General features: G+C 48.6%; 1 protein-coding gene, 1 long non-coding RNA gene and 1 pseudogene across 2 annotated transcripts; 2 read left to right on the top strand and 1 right to left on the bottom strand.

Annotated features, from left to right (window-relative positions):
* The first annotated feature begins 355 nt into the window (after positions 1-355).
* On the top strand, positions 356-6,559 carry LOC112872414 (annotated as a pseudogene).
* Positions 6,560-8,793: 2,234 nt separating this feature from the next.
* Positions 8,794-9,529, top strand: LOC112902488 (zinc finger protein ZAT7-like). The gene has a single exon (XM_025971604.1). The coding sequence runs from the start codon at positions 8,841-8,843 to the stop codon at positions 9,327-9,329; it is 489 nt and encodes a 162-aa protein (XP_025827389.1). The 5' UTR covers positions 8,794-8,840; the 3' UTR covers positions 9,330-9,529.
* A 7,293-nt stretch (positions 9,530-16,822) lies between these two features.
* LOC112902489 lies at positions 16,823-19,081 on the bottom strand. Its single transcript, XR_003230590.1, has 3 exons — positions 18,677-19,081; positions 17,569-18,572; positions 16,823-17,491 (listed from the first exon to the last, which is right to left on the bottom strand). It is a non-coding gene; the product is annotated as an uncharacterized LOC112902489 (long non-coding RNA).

Here is a 19,081-nt window from a genome sequence, read left to right as displayed (position 1 = left end):
TCCAGGCCAAATGGTCACAACTCACAGGTCCTTTTTTCTTCTTTCTTATGCTGTTATGCATGACGGAAAAATATAAATTCAAAGACGTGTTTGTACAAGTCCAGGGTGTTCCTATCATTTCTTAATAAGTTGAAGTCGTGGAATCAAATAAAGCTGAAGACCGAGAAACAAAACCAGCAGCAACCAAATAAAACGCTAGCTAGCTAGCTAGCTGCACGACGATTTGATGAGCCACGCATATGCACTACGACCGAATCCGACACGGACACCGCGTCTCCGTGTGAAACGAATTGCTTCTTGGCACTCTCTTTCGTGCCACGTACGCACATCATGCATCATCTCATGTACGCACATCATGCACCGACCGCCGGCGTGCCTCGACTCCGCCGCGGCCTTCCTCTCCCTGTCCTACGGCTCGTCGTCCTCCGACGTAGTAAGAGCCATCGTCGCCGCCGGCGAGGGCGGGACGCGTTCGAGTGCCGGCGCCACGTTCCAGGTGCTCGGCGGCCACCGGACCAGCCAGCCACCTCCGGCGCTCGGCGGCGACGAAGCACCACCGGCCCAAGCCCGTGTGGGCTGGGCTTCTCGACGGGCCAGGCCCTTGGAGGCCACATGAGGAGGCACCGCCGGCCCAACAACTGTACGGATTATGATGACGTGGACCTCACGCAGATTATCGTGTACGAGAGGCCCCGTTCGTCCTCGTTGCTGCTGCTCGACCTCTTCGTCTAGAACATCGTCGTTCTTAATTGATACAATCCTCCATACAAGTCTTCCTTTTTCCTTTTAAACTGAATGTTTATGCGAGAAATAAATGCCGAGCCTTGGATTATATTGTACTGTTTTTTACCCCTGTTTCGAGTTGGAGCAATATAAGATTAATCTTTACCGAATCAATCTTTTGTTTTCTGAAGGATCAATGTAGAGTAGCGTATGCATTGGTCGAATACGGGTTGAGTGTAGAAACACAAGATCCGAATTCCGATCAAGTTAGGAGGGAAAAAAACACTAGCTAATACAAGGAAGGAAAGGTTACTATATAGTATTAGGATCGTAACCATTGCAGATCGTGCCAAGCCGGGAAGGCAGAATACCTACGCGCGGGTGCCGCTTCATCGTCCACCGCAGCAGCCACAGCAGGCCGGACGCCGATGACGCCACGGCCTCCTCCCATGACTGCACGGGCAAAGGCCCATCTTCGCCTACCTCAATGTCGCCGACCCTCCGGCGGTGTCCCGTCTCTACCTCCGCTGCCCGGGCAGGCCGTCGATCCGGGGCATGATGGAGCCCGCCGCCATCGCCGCACACGGCAGCTGCATCCTGTTCAAGGCCTACGTGCCCTTCAAGGATAATCTTCACTACCACTCCGCGTGCTTCTGCCCCCGTCGACTTCTTCGTCTACTCGGCCTCCTCCCCCTCCTCCTCGCCGTCGCTGACGCGGCTCCCGCCCTGCTTCATCGGCGTCGACGGCAAGCCCGACGACAGGTACTTCCAGCCCTACCGGCGCCAGCAGCAGCGCGTCACGCTGGACCGCGGGATGGGCGTCCTCCGCCACGGCGAGGACGGCGAGTTCACCGTCGCGGATCTCACGCAGCGCGACTACCACGACGTCGAGCTCTGCGCGCTCCACCACGCGCCGCCTCGTCCTGGGGGCTCTCGCGTCGTTGGGGATCACCAGTGGAGCGTCAGGCTATATCTTCGTTCCTCTCAAGAAAGCTGAATATTCAGCTGCAAAGTCACTGAATTTTGTTTTATTTGAACCAACATTTTGTATGTGCTGCATCATGTGCATGCCACCAAAGTACCAAACTGAACAAATAATAAAGTGAATGCAGAGGTGAATTAATAAGCAGAATGTTGGAGGCCTGATCGAGATACGACGTTCCATTATTATTCATTACATCATATCTCAAAGACCAAAGGCTATCCCAATCTATCACCAATCATGGACGAAGAATTATTATTCCAAACTAATACTATAATCCCAACTGCAAACTAAACCTAATAATACGCTAACTATCTAGCTATCTATCTATTTCGATCGTGTCTTCGTCCATTACATTATTATTATTCCTTCTAAGCATGCATGCAGACGATGACGGATCCATCATCAAAAGTGCTCGAGGTTTGAGATGCCGAGGAACGCCATGATGGGCCCCTGGAGCAGCTGCATGACGGCCCTCCATCCGGCCTGCGTCGGGTGCTCGATGTCCCAGAAGAAGTACTCCTCCGGGTGGTCGCACAGCGCGTAGCCGTCGTCGAGGCCGCAGTAGCCGCCGCCGTCGGCGTCGGTGGCTTCGCAGCAGGGGCGGAGGCGCTCCGTGAGCCGCGGCGCCAGCGCCGAGCCCGCCTTGGGCGCCACCAGGTCCGTGATGATGCTGTTCACGTCCAGCAGCAGCACGTCGTCCTCGCCGGCCAGCCGGTCCCGGAGCGCCGCGTTGTGCCGGTCGGCGAAGGCGTTGCCGTCGTCGTCGCAGGAGCTGTAGTTGTGCAGCCTCGACGATAGCCACGGCGAGCACCCGAAGGGCGGCACCGTGTTCACCAGCACCTTGCTCACGCCCAGGTCCAGCAGCCGCCACGCCGCACTCCCGATCTCCTCAACAACCTTCGTCACCAGGTCCTGCATATATACGCAATGCAAAATATATATAATTATATATAGTAGATGAGATCGATAGATGTTTTGGATATATATATATATATATGTGTGTGTGTGTGTGTGTGTGTGTGTAGATATATAAGCTAGCTAGAAATCATATATGTATCGTGCGTAGTACTACGTACGTCGTCGGTGGAGTTTGAGTAGTCATTGCCGGAGTATGCGACGAGCGCCACCGACCCCGTCAAGTCGCGGTCGTCGACCACGCCGGCCTTGATGAGGCTCCCGAGCTGCTGGACCTGCTTGCTGAGCTTGGGCACGCCGGAGGGCACATCCATGACGCCCGAGTCGCCGAAGGCGAAGTTCATGCCGGCGGGGTCCACGACGTCGTCCCACTCGTCGCCGAGGTAGGCCGGCGGGGACGCGCGGTGCCCCATGATCTTGGAGAGGAAGTCCGACTGCACCAGGCCGTCGAAGTAGCGGCCGGTCGGCTTCCGGCCGTGGGCCGCGTCCGACATGCCGAACGGTTAGCGCCACGCGCGGGAGACCGCGCCCAGGCTCGGGTCCGAGGCGACGTTGCCGCTGTCGGCGAAGTCGTCGCCGAACACGAACAGCTTGGGCGTCGGGTCGGCCGCGATGGTGCCGTGGTGGTGACGGTGGCGGCGGTGCCGCCGGGATAGCGACACATCGCTGGCCGCCGCTCGGCTTGACTCCGCCACTCGGCCTGCAAATGCAATGATCCAGCAAGCCGTCCAACATGATGCATGAGAATATGAAAAGCAGGCAGGAATGCTAATGACTGACAATAATCTAACAAGGCTGACTAGTAGCTTATTAATTACCATTGAGCAGGAGGAAGAGGACCACGAAGCAGAGGGCCAAAAGCTTCATCATGGTCGACGCAGTTGGAATGAACAAAGGAATGAAGAGAGAGATGGAATGATTCGATGGATGAGAAACAAGAGGGTTTGGCTGTTCTATTTATAGGGCTTCAGTAGGGCCAACAGAATACTAGCACAGAGATCCAAACAAACGATCGCTCAGTCACATCACGAGGAAGGAAATCCGAGCAGTTTTTTGTTACGGAGAAATCAATCCATCCGAACAGTATTTTGTTACAGGGAAATCAATCCATCCCAACAGTATTTGTTACGGGGAAATCCGCCCAGAGCGATGATTTTTCTGTTGATCATCAGAAAACTACTTCCCGGCCCATCAGGTAGGCCGGCGGGATCCCATGTTGCAGGCTCCCCGTGCAGCTCATTCCTCCCTCTTTCTCCTGCAGATACTTTTTATTTTGTGTACCTCTTCCTAATCGAAAATTCAGTGAGATCTCCCCTTTGCTTAAGCTAGGATGCCATCACAAGCTTCCAACGAGGAACAAATGTATTTTTTTCATAGCGAAAACAAAATAATGTACATGTATGTGCAGTGGCAGAGCCAGAACCAGAATCTACCTATTGCAAATCTACTACTACTAATTTGTTTAAACAAACACATACATGTGGCAAGAGATTACAATGCAATAAAACATAGCTATTGTACTACTAATCAGCTTGTGAGTCACAATTTTATGAAAATATCAAGCATTGGTAAGTAAAGTTTGGATAAATATATTCTTATTTATGTATAGCTGCCGCCATGTCTCGCCATACCGGTGGCTCCGCCACTGTGTATATGTGATCCTAGCAAGTTAAAGGTTACTGTATTTTATATTTGAGTCATCACGTATGTAGCTAGCTTCTAATTATGTTCAGTGTGAATCAAATAGATTGTGGTGATGTAATTACTAATTAACCTATCATTATATTAGGAGCAATTTCTTATGTGCCGTTGCAAAAAATTTGCAATCCATATTTTTCCATCAATATCTCAAGGAAGCATGGGCCCCATAGGAGACAATTGTCCATGCATTGGAAAAGTTGAAGGAAGGTGCCACCAAAGGAATACAACATAATTTTTGTTAATACATAAGTTCATGGCACTTTCCTATGCATTTGAGAGACAATCAAAGTTGCAATTTTATGGAAAAAGAGAAGAGAAACACATCTATTCAAAGAAAATGAGGCGAATGGTATGCAAGCGAGCATAACACCACCCGCCAAAGACTTGAACCTCCAAGGCCATCCTTTTTTAAAATATTCTCCCTCCTGTTCAAAATACACGCATCATTATAAGATTCTTGTCGGTCAATGTTTTATAACCATCAATATTTGAAAAATTGTAAAGATTGATAGTGTACGATAGATATTAGATTCACAGTACTTTCAAAATTTCTAATTACCTTTCTTGATGTTATAGTTTTATAGGAAATATAGATTAAAACTTCATCTTATAGAGACCGTGTCAATGTCCTAAACGACTAACGAAGTATATCAATGCCTTAAAAAAATACAAATTTGGCACATGAGCATGACGAGTATAGACGTTGGATTGGAAAATTCCAAACCATATTTTTTAAAAAATTTAAATAAATAAACATTGAATTTTCTGGATCCCAACTGAAAACCGTCAATTTATAACGAACCCTAGCCATGGAAGAACCTGATCCCATCGTGATGAAACCCTCCCTAGGATGGATAATCCTCGATCGCTTCATCCACCACAGCAGCCGCGACGCCGACGCCCGAGGGTCCCCTCGGCCTCTTTGACCTCCTACACCTGCACCGGCGGTCCCATCCGCGCCTCCCTCCGGGTCGCCGCCACCGCTGCCTTCCCCGCGGTGTCCCACCTGCACCTCCACTGGCCGAGCAGGGCGTTCAGAGGCTGCCTGTCGGAGCCGTCCCTGATCGCCGCCCACTACCACTCCATCCTCCATCCTCTTCAGGGCAACCGTACCCTTGGGGGATCTAGTGCCCTGCAACCACACCCACGTCTTTCCCATCAACTTCTTCGTCTACTCGGCCTTCTCATCGCCGCTGGCGCTCCACCGGCTCCCCGCTTGTTTCGTCGGTGGCGTCAGCACCCCTCATGATGAGGACGTCTACTTTAAGCCGTACCGCCACTGGCACCAGTGAGCCATGCTGGACGAAGAGATTAGCATCCTATGCCATGGCAGCGACGGCGAGTTCACGGTGGTGGATTTTACCGACTTCGGCCCCAGAGGCGAGCTCTGCCCAATGCGGATTTAAGAAGCATAGCGGCACATGCCCCCCTCATCCGCTGTTGGGCTTGCCACCGCCGCCGGCCACCACCCACCGGCTGTCCCACCCCGACCGGCCGGGGGTGCTATCGTGCCCCCTCGTCCACGCGCCGGGCCTGCCACCGCCGGCGACCTCACCGGCGACCGCCCTCCCACCAACCACCCCTAGATGGCAGCGGTTAGGGGCAACATGTGCCGCAGAGGCGGCGGCGGATGAGGGGGGAGGCGGCGGCGGATGAGGAGGGCATATGCCGCTACGCTCATGAGAATGTTTGCAAGCTCTGCCTGCTGCACCACCGTTCTGGCTCTCAGAAGAAGATCGAAACAGAGTGGATGGTCAAGAGCGTGCGGTTTCCCCAGGGCCCCAGTGCTCACTACTGGGTCACTGACGCCGTCGTCCCCGTCGACGGCCGCTTCCTGTGCTGGGTCGACGACTACCAGGGCATCCTTGTCGTCGACGTCCTCCTCGCCGCTGACGAGAGCAGCCCGGGTCCGGTGCAGCTCCGTTACATCCCGCTGCCGGACGAGGCTTCGCGATGTGTTTGCGCCACTGCCGGGGGCATGATCAAGCTCGTCTGCATCGAAGCTAGCCCAATGCGTCGTCGTTCTGATTTCACTGTAAGATCATGGACGTTGCACGACATCAAGCAAGGGAGATGGCACAAGGGTGATGACATGGGAACTGCCGAGTTCTAGGGCCTCTACAGTGACCAGAGCCTTCCACGGGTGAAGCCGGAGTATCCTCTGGTGGGCTTGGTCGATCCAGATGCCACCTGCTTCCTGTTGAAGGAGGCTCACGGCACCTACTGGATGATTGAAGTCGACATGAGGAACAAGTTAAGGTGCTCAAGTCGAGTGCACGGTATATGAACGAAGAGGAAGAAGAAGAGTGCTCCGCCAAACGGGTCCGCAGGAACTTCTTTGATGGTGACTCATTCATCCCCAGCGAGATCTCCACTTAATTGAGCTAGGATGGGATCAAAGGCATGGTATTTAATTTATTTTACAAAATTAAATGTATTTATATGATGATAGCTTAATTATATTGAACTTACAACTATACTCCTTCCATCCAAACTATTGGTCACTTTAGGTTTCTTGCATGTCAAATTTGTTTAACTTTGACTAAGTTTATAAAAACAAGTACCAACATCTACAACATTAAGTTAGTTTTATTAAATTAAATCCACCATAAAAATACACACTAATGGTGTATTATTTGGCATTGTGGAAAATAACACTTCTCGTCTTCTCGATAAACTTTGTCAAATAAGGTTAGAGAGTTTTGACTTAATACAAAAATAAAAGACCAATAATTTGGAATGAACGACACATTAATTATGATACTTTTAGGGCCATTATGTGTTACGAGCTTACATCAAGAGGAGCTAGTAGGTGGTCTGATTTTTTTATTAAAACAAGTGAAAGAGGTTGCACTGTTTACTAATGATTTCTGCGTTGTATACCAAGAAGGCGTTCGGATTCCTCCTCGAGAGAAACAGGATAGGCTCAATGCATATATGTCCACACATGATTAATTATTTTTGTGTTGACTTGCTGTTTGAGTCAGGAGAATGAAGAAAATGTATGTACGTACGTGCACACAGCATGATTATTGAGTCTTGGGTCCTGGTCACGGATATGTTGAAGTAATTTCGTTACTAATCTTGCGTTGTTCACCAACCAGACAACCGAAAACGTAGTGAAAGTTCGCAGGTACTTAAACACGCTTAGCTGCCAGCTGTTACCATTTCCGATCCAGAGACAACTCCTTGTAGTCTACAGAAGTAAACAGTGGGTAACTTCTATTTTCTGAGGACCAAACTCTTTGGCAAAAAAAAAATTCTATATAGTACTAAACTGTGGGAAAATTCAACAACTGGGATAAGAATGAGATTTGGAAAAAGGAGGATGTGGAACATTCCAACTAACATATGGCCGTTTGCTAGACTTGGGCAGCCAAAGCCGGCCGAACCGCTTGCAGCATGAAAATTAGTTTTCTTCAAACAAATTAGTGGTGGCGTGAAAAGATTCTCATGCCCTTATTTGTTTGCCATGTGTGATTAGTTTTGACATATAAATCAAATCTGACCACTTAATTAGACAGGTAGTTGATATCCAATTTTTAAGATTACATTCTTTGTGAGATTTTTTTTTCTCTAACGCAAGATTGCAGTTTTTATAGGACGGAAGGAGTACGTGAATTGTGAAGCTTGTTAGCTGCTAGAAACCACATCATGTCTACATCTAAGGTCCAATTGTTTGGTGCAAAGTCATGGACCTATGGTCATAGTAAGCATGTGTATAGCTACCATAACATAATGCTGTGCATCACAATACCAAGTAAACAAAAAAGACGAGGGAGATCAACACAGATCTCTTACACGCTTATTAATGGGTTATTGACATTTTCAAAGGCCCACTTCACACTTGTATAAAAAAGAATTTCGTACAGATCATTTGTGAAGAACTAAAATTTCCAGGAAGAACTAAAATACTGCCCTGTGTGAAGCATGCAGCTGGAGCGTTGTTACTACTACCATTCTTGAACAAATTGCTTACAAAAATTAAAATACGTAACCTCGAATTGCGATTCAAATTAGACAATTCCGTGGTGCCCCATGTAAAAAGTCGCACTCTAATTCGATACTAATAAGTAAATATTTCAGTGTGTGCAGCAGCCGGCGTGTTACTAGATACTCAAATAAAGCACAAGAAATGTTAGAGAAAAATTTGGATACATGCTGCTCCTAAGCGTATAAGTAAGTAAGGTCACTGACGCCACACAAGCGCTGGGATCACACGCCTGAATCTTACGTAAGGAAGAACAAGTGGCACTGCGTAAGCACAAGTAGCTAACCCCTTGTTGTGGAAAAAACTCAGAAACTCAGCATGTGGCTCTGATCTAGCAATATTGGATATCGAGCTTGACCTTGACCTTGACCCCAAAGTCTACACAGGCATCCATCATCCATGATCACTATATATACAAGTACCTGCACCGGCTTATTATCACGAAAACATTCGATAGCTTGCTTAATTGTTCATCAAGGCTTAACAGCTGCTACTGCTTGGTGAGTATATTATCACGGTGACCATATGGGCGACGTGGCCACAGCAAGAAACGCGCCGGCGGCGAGCACGGCGAACAGCCTCCTGCTGCTGCTCTCGCTGTCGCTGTCGCCGGCCAGCAAGGTGATCGCCAAGCAGGGCGGCGGCAGGCGGCTGGGGGGCGACGACAGCGCGTTCCGGTGCCGCACCTGCGGCCGCAGCTTCGCCACGTTCCAGGCGCTCGGCGGCCACCGGACCAGCCACAACCGGCCTCGGGTGCTCGGCGCGCGCCCCGGCAAAGGCGGCGGCACCGCGACGGACGCCCACCGGTGCAACGCGTGCGGCATGGTGTTCCCCACCGGACAGGCGCTCGGCGGACACATGCGCAGGCACAGGGCGGCTGCGGCGGCGTTGGATGTCGCCGCGCCGCTGGAGGCGCCGCCGCCGAAGACGGTGTCTGGGTTGTCGGAAGAAGAAAGCGATGACGAGAATTATTACACGGGCCACTTGTCGAGTACCTTAATCCAGTTCATATGAGTGATTGGTCGGTGTCATGCAGCAAAGTTAGGTTTGGAGTGGTTGATATATACTGCATGTTCATTAGCGTATGAACGCGTAAACGCGTCAGTTTCATTTATTTTGTAATTTTTTGTTGCAAGGACGACCATTATTTGGGGTATTGATCTGATCGTTACACTGGTTAATGAAACGATCCAAATTTCAAGTTGCTAATAGCAGTGCAAAAAGAACCAGCATACAACCTTTGTCACCGATCTGTTATACCTTCCAGTTTGGTTATATATTTCACTCAATTAATTAAAATGAACATGTTTTGTCATTTTCTCTATATATTTGCTACTTTTCTTTCTAGATTTCCCATGCCATGACACAAATTAAAGTGTGGCTTGATCCCAAGCATAGCTAGTTTTATTGTTCTATTTTTCTGCACAAGGCATGGTAAACCTACAGTGCACTCACAAATCCACTATTATATTCAAAAAAAATTGCGTTGCTTGATTCACCACTGAGTGTGGAATATACGGATAACTATTTTTTTTTTGGAAGAGACTGGCAAGAGTTATAGTCACCATGGCTTATTATGTAGATTGAAGACTTTTGGCATTGGCATATCCATTTCTCCAGACATCCAAAAGCCTCTAGATAGAATATACTGTTAGATTGATCTCCTAGCCCATCGGACCCTAACGGGCCGATGGGCTACCTCACCCAACGCGTCCTGATCGGGGGCGCCCCAGCTCAACCCTAGCTGGTGGGCCCCCGTCGCGCCGCGCTATAAAAGAAGGGTGGGGGCCAGCGGCTCGGATCAAGAGGTTCACCGGCCGCCGCCACCCCACCTACAAGTCAACCTAACCGATCTAAGTGAAGTGCGGTAAGCGGCGGGAAGTCCCTTCGGCCATCCTCGACGCCCCTGCTTCGACTCCGAGCCGGCGGACACGTCCACACCGTCGGCCACCGCGACCTTGTACGTCTACGGCAGGACTGCCCCGAGCACCCCGCGCTGCACCACCAATGGCGGGCACGTCGGCTTCCGCATCCGCCCTAGGGCACGAGGGTATGCCGTTCTCCTCTCTGTGTCTCTCTCAATCTCTCTCTCTGTATCCCGATTAAGCAAAAGCAGAGGAGGTTTTCTAGTCTAATTAGCGCAGTAGCAGATCCCTAATGGTTTGACATTGGTATCAGTCGCCAGGAGCTTCTAGCGTTGATTAGATCTAGGAGATAACAGAGAAAAACACCAAAAGAAATCCCCAGAAAAGGTCCCCGGAGAGAATCCCTAACCCTAAACCTAACCCTAGAACCTAACCCTAGAACACACACAGAAAAGGGGCGGCGGCACAGAAGGACTTACCCGAGTCTTCTTGCATCGCCCACCGTCGGCCACCGTAGGCCGACCAGATCCAGCGAGATCTTGGATCCCGCATGGACAGGGGTCGCGCGAGCCGCCGTGAAGCTGCTCGCCGCGCCATAGATCTAGGCGCCACGGAGATGCCGCTCGACGGCGGCGCGCTCACCCTGCGGTGAACGCGCGCGCCGGCGAGGGGGATCGCCGTGGCGCCGCCGCTCCGTCGCCGCCAACTCGCTCGGGTGCGGGAAGAAAGAGGCGTCGGGGAGGAGGAGTGTGGAATGCAGCTAGGGTTTGGGGATCGACCGGCGACGGGGGTTTTGACCGCCCGAAATCAACGCACACCCGTTGATTTTGATCGAACGGCTACGATCGTCCTGCGCGCGACTGGGCTTCTTTAGGCCCAGGCGGGGGAGCGAATGCACGGCCCGGGCCCAGGTTGCCTTGACCCCGCGCGCGAGCGCTCGTGCGGCCGTGCAAGAGGAAAAGTGGGCCGGGCCTTAGCAGGCCGCGCGCGTATGCGCACGAGCGCGATGAGCCCGGTTTTCCAGCTGGGCCGCGCGCGAGCGATTGGGCCGGCTGAGCCGTTTTGCAAAGAGAACAACAGTGCGGTTTTTTCAATTTCCAGAATCAGTTTTCCAATAGAATTTGATTGAATTTGATGCATTTCAAATTCAAACTTGAATGAACCCTGATGCACTGTTTATAAAAGACATTTTTAGACACTTTTTGATAGATTTAGTGTTTTCCGCTGCAAAGATTAAATAGTTTTCATATGCTTTTAATCACTTGTCTTGAAATTTAAATTTGAACCAACGGAATAATTTAAATTCTTCAAGGCAAATAGATAATTTTTCTGAGTTGTAATATTATTATCTTTTGACCAACGTTAACAAGTGATAATATTACAATTTTACTGAATTATCCTTTTCATAGATATTTTTCATGTATTATATCTATTTATGCCCAACGGTATTCTAGATTTAATACAAAAGAGATTATGCTTTAATTTTAATAGATAATTTTTATGTATTAATTCTAATTCTGCCCAACGGTGTTTTAGTTTTAATACACAAGGTTATTGCATATTTTAATTTATGACCAACGTCGTATTTTACATATGCAATAAATTTTATTTGATTTTAATTTAATGTTTTCACCACTCATGGATATTTTTCAGGAGGAGTATCAATGATGTTTTCCATCAACGATATTCCGATATTAAAGGGAGATAATTACAATGAATGGTACAGAAAGCTGGAACTCTATTTCATCATGGGTGAATTAGATTGGGTCCTAGCTACACCGACTCCTACAGAACCTGTGCTTCCTGAAAGGGAGGACACAGACACAGATGCTTCTTGGAAGCAAACAGAGCTTGCTTTTAAGAAAGTAAGAGCAGAGTATGAGAGGCTGTATGCAAAATGGTTCCCTGCCAACAAGAAATGTTTGGCAGTGGTAAAGAATACGATTGAGCCTGCAATCATGGGCTCAATCCCAGATTGTGCCACCGTCGTAGAGTATCTTGAAAAATTAAAGAATCAGTATACTGGTTCTTCAAAGACTTATGCAACCCAGTTGATCAAACAACTGGTTTCAGAAAGATACACTGGCGGTGGCATTAGAGAACACATTCATCGCATGGTCAACCTGAATAACAAGCTAAAGTCATTGGACCTGGCCTTCAAGGAGGATCACATTGTCCATCTGGTCTTTGCTTCGTTACCAAAAGAGTTTGACACATTTGTTGTCAATTACAACACCCAACCACAAACTTGGGACATTGAAAAGACCATTGCGATGTGTGTTCAGGAGGAGGAAAGAATAAGATCCACCACTGGCGGATCTTTAAACTATGTAAACAAGAAGAAAAATACCAATTTCAAGGGTAATTTTTCGTCCTCCTCCAAAGGTAAAAGCCCTCAACAACACAGACCGCAGCAGGGACAGGCTCTCGTAGATAAAGATCAGTGTCTCTACTGCAAAGAAAGGGGTCACTACAAGAAGAACTGTCACAAATACTTAAAGATGATCATGGAGAAAAAAGGTGAGAACGTTATTTCATTTGTAAATGAATCCTTGTATATAGAATATTCAAAATCTACTTGGTGGATTGACTCAGGAGCAACTGTTCATGTTGCAAATTCTTTACAGGGATTCCGTTCGACGAGAACCACTCAAAGAAGCGAAAAGCAAGTTAGAGTGGCAAATGGAGATCAGGCAGACGTTGAAGCAGTAGGAGACGTTCATTTGGAACTCGACACTGGCTTCATTATATTACTTAGAGATGTTTTATTTGTTCCTTCTTTACACAGAAATTTGATTAGTGTGTCTCGCCTGGATACAGATGGTTATTCTTGTCTATTTGGAGATGGGAAATGTTTGATCGAATGTAATGATACAGTAATTTCCACTGCATTTAGAAAGAATGATCTTTATTTGATATCGTTACGCGAAAGTGTTAATTCCGTATGCGATAACAGTGCGAATGTATCCTCGCCTACACTCACAAATAGAAAACGTAAGAGAACTCACGATACGTCGTCGAAATTATGGCACTGTCGTTTAGGCCATATTTCGAGGGGGAGAATAGAAAGATTAATTAAAAACGAAATTCTTCCTCCATTAGAGTTCTCTGACTTAGAACAATGCATTGAATGCATAAAAGGCAAATTCGTCAAGAAAATAAAGAAAAATGCTAAGAGGAGCACAGGTGTATTAGAAATAATTCACACAGATATCTGTGGTCCGTTTAACGTAAAGAGTGTAGATGGTTATGACTCGTTCATAACATTCACAGACGATTATTCCCGTTATGGATACATTTATCCAATTAAAGAAAGATCGGAGGCTTTGGATAAATTTAAAATATTCAAGGCCGAAGTAGAAAATCAACACGATTTAAAGATTAAAATCGTAAGATCCGATCGTGGAGGGGAATACTACGGTCGACATACCCAATATGGCCAAGTTCCAGGACCGTTTGCGAAGTTCCTGATGGAACAAGGCATAGTAGCCCAGTACTCGATGCCGGGCGAGCCTCAGCAGAACGGAGTGGCTGAAAGACGCAATCGCACCCTAATGGATATGGTGCGAAGCATGATCAGTTACTCAACGTTGCCAGTGAGTTTATGGATGGAGGCACTAAAAACCGCCATTCACATTCTCAACAGAGTTCCAAGTAAATCGGTGCCGAAAACGCCGTATGAATTGTGGACAGGAAGAGTACCCTCACTAAATCACCTGCGGGTATGGGGGAGCCCTGCTGAGGCAAAAGTGTTTAACCCGACTATTGCAAAACTAGATTCAAGAACGGTATCTTGCCATTTTATTGGCTATCCAGAAAGGTCAAAGGGATTTCGTTTCTACTGCCCAGACAGATCGACGAAATTCGTAGAAACGAGGCATGCAGTTTTTCTTGAGGATCAAATGATCCGGGGGAGCGGCACAGCAAGGAAAATTGATCTTGAGGAGAAGAGGGTGTATACACCCAATCCCGTGATTCAGGAATCTTTTTTCTCGCTACCCGTTGTGTCTGCACCGCCAGTGCAAGTCACTGCGATGCCGATACCTGTAATGACTCCTTCTGTGGTGACGATGAATGAGGAAGAGGAACCCATTCATCAGGCTCCTGATGAGCCAGTTGCCGCACAAGAAGAGGAGCACCAGCAGCCCCAAATAGATGAGGCACCGCAGGCTCAGGCTCACGGGAGACCTCAAAGAATAAGAAAACGCGCTATTTCTAATGACTATGAAGTCTATAATAGCGAAGAAATTCAAATGGAGGATGATCCCACTTCATTTGAAGAAGCCATGAGAAGTGAACATTCGTCGAAATGGCTTGACGCTATGGAAGACGAAATAAAATCGATGAGCACCAACAAAGTGTGGGACCTAGAGGAGATTCCTAAAGGAGCCAAAACAGTAGGCTGCAAATGGGTCTACAAAACCAAATATGACTCCCAAGGGAATATAGATAAGTTTAAAGCACGACTCGTGGCTAAAGGATATACACAAAGAGAAGGAATTGATTACAACGAGACGTTCTCCCCAGTCTCTTGTAAAGATTCTTTCAGAATCGTAATGGCTCTTGTAGCTCATTACGATTTAGAATTACATCAGATGGATGTGAAGACAGCATTCCTTAACGGGGACTTAGATGAAACCGTCTACATGGCACAGCCGAAAGGTTTTGTCGTGGAAGGCAAAGAAAAATTGGGATGCCGTCTGAGAAAATCGATTTATGGGCTAAAGCAAGCTTCAAGACAGTGGTACTTGAAGTTTGATAAGACAATAAAAGAATTCGGGTTTAAAGAAAATGTCGAGGATAATTGCGTTTACGCAAAGTTCAAGAATGGAAAGTACATCTTTCTAATCTTGTACGTGGATGATATTCTACTGGCAAGTAGCGATGTCAATCTGCTACTAAAGACGAAAAAATTTTTATCCTCGCATTTCGAGATGAAAGATCTCGGTGAAGCAAGATTCGTTCTAGGAATCGAGATTCATCGAGACAGATTAAAAGGGGTATTGGGACTATCTCAAAAGACATATATAGAAAAGGTCCTGAAGAAATTTAATATGCACAAATGCAGTGCCTCACCTGCACCTATAGTTAAGGGCGACAGATATGGGGAATTTCAATGCCCCAAGACTCAATATGAGATTGAGCAAATGAAAATGGTACCATATGCTTCCGCTGTGGGAAGCTTACAGTATGCACAAGTGTGCACACGCCCTGACATAGCTTATGTTACCGGGTTGCTTGGCAGATTCCAGAGTAATTCAGGACCAGAACACTGGAAATTGGTAAAGAAAGTTCTGCGCTATTTGCAAGGAACAAAAGGCCTCATGTTAACGTACAGGAAAACAGAATCTTTGCGTATCGTAGGATACTCAGATTCAGATTACGCAGGAGATGACAGAAAATCCACGTCAGGATATATGTTCACCCTAGCCGGGGGAGCAATATCGTGGAAAAGTTGCAAACAAACCGTCACTACATCGTCCACAATGTATGCCGAGTTTGTTGCGTGTTATGAGGCTACGGGGCAGGTGAACTGGCTAAAGAAGTTCGTACCCGGTCTGAGAATGGTTGATAATATGTCTAAGCCATTACAGTTGTACTGCGATAACGAGCCCGCAGTAATGTACGCTCACAACAACAAGACAAGTGGTGCTGCCAAACACATAGATATAAAGTATTATGTTGTGAAAGATAAAGTCCGAGATCAGATCATAAATCTTGAACATATAAGCACAGTGAAAATGCTTGCGGATCCGCTAACGAAAGGCTTACCACCCAACGTGTTCAAAGAACACGTAGCCGGCATGGGGCTAAGGGATAGCCTATGATCCTCGGACTACAAGGGCCCAGAAGGTTAAAGAATCCGTTTCTGAATAGAAGCGTGAATTGTAGCTGCTAAATCCATCGACAAATGATCGTGACGATGAGGCATGCTCTATACACAAATCTATGATGAAACGTGAAAAGTAAAAGTAAAATAAAAGTACAGGGTGAGATCAAGGGGGAGACTGTTAGATTGATCTCCTAGCCCATCGGACCCTAACGGGCCGATGGGCTACCTCACCCAACGCGCTCTGATCGGGGGCGCCCCAGCTCAACCCTAGCTGGTGGGCCCCCGTCGCGCCGCGCTATAAAAGAAGGGTGGGGGCCAGCGGCTCGGATCAAGAGGTTCACCGGCCGCCGCCACCCCACCTACAAGTCAACCTAACCGATCTAAGTGAAGTGCGGTAAGCGGCGGGAAGTCCCTTCGGCCATCCTCGACGCCCCTGCTTCGACTCCGAGCCGGCGGACACGTCCACACCGTCGGCCACCGTGACCTTGTACGTCTACGGCAGGACTGCCCCGAGCACCCCGCGCTGCACCACCAATGGCGGGCACGTCGGCTTCCGCATCCGCCCTAGGGCACGAGGGTATGCCGTTCTCCTCTCTGTGTCTCTCTCAATCTCTCTCTCTGTATCCCGATTAAGCAAAAGCAGAGAAGGTTTTCTAGTCTAATTAGCGCAGTAGCAGATCCCTAATGGTTTGACATATACTGCTAGCAGTTGTTGCTCCAACAAGCAGCAGTCTGTTCGTCGATTGGTAGCTGAATTTCCATGAAACTTCAGGGAGGTCGGTCGATGTCCGTCACTGCTTCCTGATAAGTGATATTTACTTCCTCCGTCCCGTGAAGAATGCAATTTTAGCTTTTTTTTTTGCAGATAGATTAGTGGAGGTGGCAAATGACCTCAAATACCCCTCTAACTGCACGGTCCCCCAACCACCGTTTCATTTGTTGCAGGCGGTGTGATGATCCGTTACCAATTCTTTGAGGTTGGCATCATGATCCACCTGGGAATGACCAGGTACGTCGCTGTCATGCACATCCCAGGTTGTCATTCCCTCGTCATCTGTCTCGCATCGGAGATGGACAACTTCTCGTCGACACTGTCCTTCATGATGTTGTCCATTGCATGTTGCTCTTCCCCTATCTGCATCCCCAATTGCATTGATCTATGTTTGTCTTCATTGAATAGAGTCCGGCGCCAATCAGTAAGCACATTCCTAGCCATGGCGCGCGCACACACAAATTGCAGATATGTATGGCAAGGAAGTCAATTCAAAAACTAACTTGCAAGAGCTCGTGTGCCACTAAGAGAAGGACTAATACCCCAAGCGACGATGCGCAGCGGCCTGGTGTTCTTCATCGGCCACAGGCTGCTCCAACATTAGCTCGACCACAGGCACAGCAGACCCAACTACGGCAGCCACCTCCTGCTCCACGGCAACAGGCCAATCCTCCTCCGGCGTCTCCGGCACCACCAATACGGCATCCTGCGAGATGGGGACATCACCTTCGCTAAGTTGCGTCTCCGATTCAGGGCAGAACATGGCAGGGTCCAACCCAAAACCTTGGTCCTCCGTATCGGCAATGTAGAGCTGGCCGTTGAAGTCCACGCGCAGGCAAGGGGTCGTCCATCGTAAGGGGTCTCCGGTCCAGCCGCCTTGCCGCGCACCCGGCGCCTCCAGCGAGGCGTGCCCCTAATCCGCCCAGAGCTGCCGCGCCAGGCTGGCTCCAGCGGCCGCCGCCAGCACTCCAGCCTCTAATCAATCGGGCCCAGCCGGGCTAGCTCCTGCGGGTGCTGCCGGTACTCCCGCCGGATTCGGAACCATCGCTCACCACCATGAGCAAAGAGGGGTGGCGCGCGGGATTTGTAGTGAGGGGCGGCGACCAGGAACTCCGAGCGGTGGATGAGATGAGAGAAGCGATGGGGAAAGGAACAGTTGGGGTCGGTGGAGCTAATGCCACGTGGAGACCGTGCTGGTTGGATAACTGCTCCATGGTGGATCCACTTTTTTCCAGAATTGCATTCTTTGTTGGGATTTTTTTCAAATCCAGAATTTTTTCCAAATGGCTCAGGACAAAGGATGGACATACATACATACTTACTTACTTTTTTAATAATGATGTTAAAGAGACTACAAATTAGCCTAGATATTTTAAAAATCGGATTCAAAAAAGCTGGGCTCATATTCTATATGTTTTTAGTTAAGAATGATTAAGAGTTGAGTTTAACAGTGAATGAGGTATTAGGATCCACTAGTACAGAAATGCCCTTTAGTTCCGGTTGGAAAATCTTAGTTGTCCCAATTTTTTAACCGGGACCGCCAATCCGGGACTACCCGGCTTTTAGTCCCGGGTCAGATAACTGGAAAAAAAAATTAATCTTTAATCAACCGGGACCAAACACTACTAAAAAATAATAAAAAAAGCATGTACCCGCACTTGCCCTGCTTGCGGTCACCGGCTTCGCCACTGCGGGGAGCTGTGCCCTGGCCACCCCCGACAGGAGCTGCGCCCGCACAAAACTTGACTGAAAATGAAGAAGCCATGGCACCACCGCACAAAGTTTAACTGAAAATGAAGAAAGCATACAAGTATTGCCATTTTCATCATCAAAAGAATACAACTGCTTCTCTATTTTCAAGCAAACTCAAACTGTCTAGCTGCAACATTACCACAAACACCCAATATCCCAATCTCCACTGCTACTCCTCCTAGGACTTGGAAAAAAGGAGAAGAAAGCCGGAGCTGCTTGCCGCAGTGGATAGAGGGGTTGTCGCTGCCGCAGCTCACCGTCGGCGCTGCTTGCCGCGGACTCAATCCACCGCCGCTTAGCGCCTCGGTGCTGCTTGCCGCGGGCTCGAGCTACCGTTGCTCGCCAAGCCCCTCCTGGCCGGCCACGCCACTCCTGGCCCGCAGCTCCAGCCCGCCGCGCGGCCCCTGGCCATGGAGCTCCGGCCAGCGCAACCGCCCTTGGAAGGGGATAAGGGAGGGAGAGGAAGAGGGAAGGGAAGAGGATAAGGCAGGGTAAGAAAGGAGAGATTGGTCTGGGAAATATCAAGAGGAGAGATAAGCAGTGG

The sequence above is a fragment of the Panicum hallii genome, chromosome 8 (assembly GCF_002211085.1).
Source record: "Panicum hallii strain FIL2 chromosome 8, PHallii_v3.1, whole genome shotgun sequence".
Classification (NCBI taxonomy): Eukaryota; Viridiplantae; Streptophyta; class Magnoliopsida; order Poales; family Poaceae; genus Panicum; species Panicum hallii.
Note: the sequence above shows the minus strand (reverse complement) of the source record. Positions and strands in the feature narration are given on the sequence as shown.

Excerpts from the sequence above, each read along its gene's own strand:
- LOC112902488 (XM_025971604.1), top strand. The coding sequence starts at position 8,841 with ATGGGCGACGTGGCCACAGCAAGAAACGCGCCGGCGGCGAGCACGGCG.